Source organism: Aegilops tauschii, chromosome 5, assembly GCF_002575655.3.
Source record: "Aegilops tauschii subsp. strangulata cultivar AL8/78 chromosome 5, Aet v6.0, whole genome shotgun sequence".
In the NCBI taxonomy this organism is placed as follows: domain Eukaryota; kingdom Viridiplantae; phylum Streptophyta; class Magnoliopsida; order Poales; family Poaceae; genus Aegilops; species Aegilops tauschii.
Window position 1 is genome coordinate 321,212,455 of NC_053039.3, and position 6,338 is coordinate 321,218,792.

Genomic DNA, 6,338 nt, shown 5'->3' on the forward strand with positions numbered 1-6,338 from the left:
GCCGGCATGGGTTTAAGGGAAAGCCTTATGATTCCTCGATAGGCCCAAAAGGAACAGAATTTGTTTCTGAACATAACGTATGTTGTAGCTGTATGATTCTAACGGCAATTAAGCCGTGACGATGAAACATGCTCTATGTACCAATATGCGATGAAACAAATAAACTAGAAAGTATAAGGTTAAAAGTAAAAGTTGAGATCAAGGGGGAGAATGTTAGGTTGATCTCTTTCCGTGTGGGCCCAACGGCCCACCGGGCCCCTGATCCGCGCCCTGATCGGGGGCGCCCAACCGCAATATGGTTGACGGGCCCCTGTCACGCAGCGCTACATAAAGAGGTGGGGGCCGGCGGCACGCAGTACGAGGTTCACCGCGTTGCCAGTCTCCCCACAGAAAACCCCGACCCGATCTAGGTCTAGCGCTGACAGTGACGGGAAGCTCCGCCGGCCGCCACTGCCTACACATCGCCGCCACCTCCACCTTGCCCACTCTCCGCCATCGCCGTGCGCCCCAGCACCACGATGGCCTCCAGCTCGAGTTCATCTACTGCTGCACAAGGTAGGTTCACCGGATCTACTAGCCTACTCCGATCTAAAGTTCTATCAGGATGCACATCACATGGCCTGGCCTTAACATGTCGCTGCTTCAGCTATGTAATGCATAACTCAAGTCTGTTCTAGTTTCGAATCCTGTAGAGAGCCTATCTCTTGTTTTGTGTTTGAACTGAGCTGATATAAGACTGAACGCTGTGGTTTCTTTTCTTGATGCAAAATGGAGCCGGGGAGCGATTCCTGTTATCATCAAAAATTTCCTTCGAGCCAAACATTATTTCCTAGCGTACAGGGCTTGGAAAATCTAGCTCTCGCACAACATGGGCAACTACTCTCTATGGCCAGCTTGAGGCCTGAGACTGCATTTAAAACATTACGAAGATAAAAACGATAGTATCATGTGAACAATCTGCATCAATTTCAAAACACGCAAAAACGGGTGCACCCACAACCATGCGCCAATTTCAGAAAACCAGACTATGCAAACCAGCTAGCTAGGCCTTTATCATGCAAAAAGGAGGCAACCAAGCTTTTATATGCCACAAAGCCAGACTAGTCATGAGCAGCTCCGTAACGGAAATCCATTAGTCTGATTTTACATGCCACAAAGCCAGACTAGCCATCCAGGTTGAGTAAAGTCTGAAAAAAACCTCAAACTCGTAGAGCCAGTCGGAATTGAACCTCGAACTTCTAATCCCTGAAATTGACACCCTGTACTTAGCTATCCCAGTCAATTTGAACCCTGATTCGACCCTAGACTGTTTGTCGCACCAGGAAAAGGTTAATCCTGGCCGGGATTATAGCTTCTTTCACTGACTATGCGGCCCTACTTGTCATATTCATCTTCTCCCTTCGATCTCTCTCCTCTCCCGCGTGATGCAGACCCTGTTGTGGCGAATGTCCACAGCCGAGACGAGTCAGCTAGGAAGGCTGACCGTTGCTGTTGCCATCGTCCTTAACATGGTTCGGATTGGGATTTGGGAACGGATCGACGAGGAGCTCCTGGTGAAAGCTGTCACTGGTACGGCAGCAGCATGTAGGCTCGACGATCGAAGCCGGTGACGAACGGCCCCAAGGTGAGTCTGAACCCACGCCATCCGTGGGGGTCTGTGGCAAGGTTGTGGAAGCTGGAGCCCTGCGCCCGAGCGCGGCCAGAGAGGCACCGTCAAACCGGCATAGCACGATGATAGAATATTCGCGAGGAGATCCTCCATTACTGTCCCTGGAATGCCCCACCTTCACAACCTCTAGAATCGCAACAATCGTGTTCTTCTCAAGACGAGCACACGTCGTCACAAACTCACACTAGTGCAATTTTTTCCAAGCATTCCAGCCCGTGCACACTTTGCAGCCATGGGCATCGCAACATGAGTCACAGTGCGGACTGCGGAGTCAGACGAAGCGCGATAGATCCCGTCCCAGCTCCGTGGAGCATGAGATGATTTTGACTGAAATCTGGGGTTGTATGATTACACACATAATGTGTTTGATTAAGTACCGATGGTTGAAGCAGGGTCTCACACATCTCTTTGTATCGGCGATGCGCATGGGGCGCCAAGTAGAACGACGGGCACAACCGGATGATGTTGATTAGCAACGGCAATAGTGGAGGCACGCATGAGAATCTCCGGAGCTGGAAATGACGAGGTCGTGCATATTTGTAGTGCTATTGAAGGGCACCTGATGTATTCGACATGGATATCCCTGTAACAAGCATGCTAATCTTGTCCTCTGTCTAAGCCACTTCTAGTTGGTAACACAGACCACGGCAACAAGCCATTAATATTGTCCAGGTGCATGTTATTGGGTCTGCACCTGAGAGAGGGAGGAAGAAGATAGAGATGACATGTGGGCCACATAGTCAGTGATAGAAGTCACTGATCCCGGCCAGGATCGACCTTTTCCCAGCGCGACAAACAGTCTAGGCTCAATTTAGGGTTGAGATTGACCGGGATTCTTAAGTACAGGGTGTCAATCTCAGGGATTAGGAGTTCGAGGTTTGATTTCGACCGGCTCTACGAGTTCAAGGTTTTTTTCAGACTTTACTCATCCAGGTTCACAAGCTGGAGCGAATATCTCAACCAAGCTGTTCCCTGAGCAATTACAGAAAGCAAAATGTAAAAGAACAAAATATTCTTCCTAACTTGGACTATAAAGTCTTCCGTGCATTATGAAATTACAATTAACGCAACTCTCAGAATCAAGACAAAGTGAGTTGTTAGGAAATTTTCAAGATTGTTCTTATAACTAATCACAAAGAGTGATAAAGTAGGCCAAATTAAGGCAGTTAACAAGTCCAGTTTTTAAGAGAAAAAACAACAAAGATAATGTAAATCTGTAAGCTGAAATCTATCTTCAAGAATAAAGAAGACCAACATCACTGTATCTTCTTGATGAAATTATCTTGACGCAGAGGAACTATACTTTCAACAAACGTATGAATGCTGAAAGGAAACTCAGATTCTGGACAGGCAATCTCCAATTCCCCAGAGTTTGAATTTGGATCATAACAATATAAGTTCCGAGCAAACAACTGCACCCAAATTTTGGAATCATGAAAAAGTGTGTGTCTTGGAGTGAAATAACATGATTGCATCAACAGAGGCAAAGATATGTGGTATCTATGAGTCCAACTCTGCTTATCATCGTTATCGAGCATTAATATGTCCATTGTACGAGGTATACCTTCAAGCGCACCATCCACAACTAACAAACATAGTTTTCCCTCGAGCTCGGACAAAGAACAATGCCCTCCATAGGTCTTGCGTGGAGGAAGCATCAAGACGTCAAACTTTTCACTTTGAAGATTCAAACAATTGATACGTGATGAAGAGATATAACGGAACCTTGTCAAATAATACACCGAACCATTCACATGTATACCTCTATCAATTGGCGCCCCACGGAGACTCCCAATTTGTCTCCAGATTCTATCTCCAATTGTGTATATCTCGCAGAGCACCTCGAGAGAACCAGCATGAGCTCCCGGATAAAAATGCGCAATTTTGTGTTGCTTAGTTGACGGGCAAAACCCCAAGCAGTGCCAGTTGCATGATGAGAATTGGCTGCTTCCTGCAGTGTACATTGGCTTCGGCAACACAACAGATTCACCGGTTGTCGGGTTGAGCAACTCCACTGCTCCTTTACTGTCACCTAGGCAGAGCAGGCCGTTGCAAGAGTTGTGCACAAACAGGCTCTGAGCAACCAAGGGCCTAGACAGCTGGTACATGTATCCATTGGCGTCTGCGAGCACCATGGCAAGAGACCTATCATTTGCTCGGTCATTTGCAAAGAGCAGCAACTTCTGCTGGCTTCGGTTCAGGTGCTCGTGAACAAAATGCACATCGGAAAGCAATGACATCCAGGATTTGCATACCATCCTGCAAGAGCCGAGCGTGCGGGCAGGCAGCCTGTGGAAGACCTCGGTGAGCGCATCACTGCAGAGCAGCTGAGCATTCCCCTCTACTACCTTTGCTTTCTTCCCTCCCATCAAAATCTTGCTAGGCGAGGACATGCTCACTGGAGATCAATCACTACTGATCAGGCTTGAGCAAAAGCGATCTGCCCTGGTTGCTGCAAATTGATGAAACAATCACAAATATCAACACAAGAAACACAACAATTACAACAATCTGCAAACCCAATTATTAGCTTTACATACCTCCATGATCCAGCCCGGACTAGCCACGGCCACGCAGGGTTCAACTTCAACCTCTTGAATCCAAGAAACAAGCGCCCAATCTCAGCACGACGAAGTCCACCAAACAGGGCTCACCAGCAGATGCAGAAGCTGCATTGAGGCTTCCAAGAAGGACCTCTCACACCACCTGCCGCCCGGAGGTTTCAATTACGCCCCCAAGGAACTCGCACCACATGGTAGGTGGGTGGCGGCGAGCTGTCGAGTTCTTGTAGACTGAAGAGGCCAACGAACCAAACCTACCGGCCGAACCAACACAACCAATCAGTCAATCAAATCAATGAACCACCGCGCCGAATCCGGCGGCTAAGGAAACAACGAGATGGCGGGAAACGGACGAGGTACCTCTACGGTGCGAACGAAGCAGGCCCTCGATCGGGAGCGGAGGGCGGCGACTGTGGCCTCACCGACGACGACGGCGGCGGCGAGCCGGCGACTTTTCTCTCTTCTCCGCCCGCTCCTCCCTCTTCGTCGGTTGCTTTCGTCCTTGTTTAGTTTTGGAGGACGGAGCAGGGGGGATGGATGTATAGGGTGCTTTGCCTCGGTCGCTGCCGTCTCGTGCGTGTCGACTCGAGTGGGTGCCAGGGCGGCGGGGCCGTTGAGAGTTGAGACGCGGAGTGGGGGCGGACGGGGGTGGGTGTGGAGCCGCAGTGGGCCGGACGTTTCGGGCCGTCGCTCTCCGAGTCGCAATCATGGCAACGCCGACGGCGACCGCCGTAGCATGGGACACTTTTTCCTTTTAGCATTGGACAGTGAATAAATCCATGAGCTCATAGTAATGTCAAAACGATTTGCAATCTTCTTTTTATACGGAATGTGAGGGATACAGTAGTAGGCAATCGATCTAGTGCAGCTCACTGAAGTAGTACTCCCTTCGTATCTGGTCGTGCTCGTCGCGGAGCCACATATCCCACAACGGCGAACCCATGGCGTACCTGGCGTCCTCCAGCAGATCCGGTGGCAGGCGGGTGCGGGGTCGGTTGATCTCCGCGCGGCGGGCGCGGCCGCTCACGGGCACCGTTGTGATGGGCACGCGGTCGGCGGAGAGATGCCAGTTGTTCAGCAGGTGGACATCTCCCCACGGTAATGGCGTCCCGATCTCGCAGTAGCGTCGGCAGACATCGACGTGGATGTACGGCCTGTCGCGTTGCCCGGCGGTCGGCGGCGCGATCTGGAAAGCTGGCGGAGCAGGTGGTGCGGGCAGAGATGGTGGTGCGGGCAGTGCGAAACTGCTAGAGCGGCGTCGGTCAGAGGAGGAACCGACCTCGTGGTCGTGCTTCCCCTTGCTGATCCAATGCCAGCCCATGGTGCCGGCGGGGAGGTGGGCAAGTGGGGATGCAACGGCGGTGGCAGGGTTTTCTCGTGTCGGGGCTCGAGGAGGCAGGCCGGTCAGGAAGTGGAAGCTGTGGACTGGCCGGTCCGCGGCTTCCACATTAAGAAGGATGACGACCCTCCTCCCGTGTGAATGACAGCCAAGGCCCGCCACGCGTGTGCATTAATTTTGAGCGGTGGAGGTAGGTGGATGGCCGCCACGCGTCCGCGAGGCGGGCAACGAGCAAGCGCGTGCCCGTCCGTTCAACGTCCGCGTGGATGCAAACGGGGCGCATGTTTGCGCCGGAAATGGGGCGGGCCGGACGCCAAATGGACACAAAATGTGGATGCGGCCGCGCTGTAACGCCCACGATGCGGCTATATCTCCCACGTGTCGAGGCACGACTTAGAGGCATAACCGCATTGTGGTTTTGTCGCAAGAAGGGTCATCTTCACACAATCCCATGTAATGAACAAGAATGGGATAACGAGAGTAGGCTTACAATCGCCACTTCACACAATACATAAATAATTCATACATCATCCAAAATACACACATAGACCGACTACGGTCAAATCCAAATGAAAATAAGAGAACCCCAAATGCTAGATCCCCGATCGTACCAACTGGGCTCCACTACTGATCATCAGGAAAAGACACATAGTAACGACCACGTTCCTCGTCGAACTCCCACTTGAGGTCGATCCCATCATCTGCAATGGCATCGTAGGCACCTGCAACTGTTTTGGTAGAATCTGTGAGTCACGAGGACTCAGCAATC

The 6,338-nt window shown here is 51.1% G+C and overlaps 2 protein-coding genes across 2 annotated transcripts; both read right to left on the reverse strand.

Moving 5' to 3' along the window:
• Positions 1 to 2,763: 2,763 nt before the first annotated feature.
• LOC109759131 (F-box protein At3g57590) lies at positions 2,764 to 4,796 on the reverse strand. Its single transcript, XM_020317964.4, has 3 exons — positions 4,591 to 4,796; positions 4,210 to 4,484; positions 2,764 to 4,121 (listed from the first exon to the last, which is right to left on the reverse strand). Exon 3 carries the CDS (start codon positions 4,060 to 4,062, stop codon positions 2,926 to 2,928), a length of 1,137 nt encoding a protein of 378 aa, XP_020173553.1. The 5' UTR covers positions 4,063 to 4,121; positions 4,210 to 4,484; positions 4,591 to 4,796; the 3' UTR covers positions 2,764 to 2,925.
• A 293-nt stretch (positions 4,797 to 5,089) lies between these two features.
• Positions 5,090 to 5,551, reverse strand: LOC141022812 (uncharacterized). Its single transcript, XM_073499082.1, has one exon. It carries the CDS (start codon positions 5,549 to 5,551, stop codon positions 5,090 to 5,092), a length of 462 nt encoding a protein of 153 aa, XP_073355183.1.
• Positions 5,552 to 6,338: the final 787 nt, after the last annotated feature.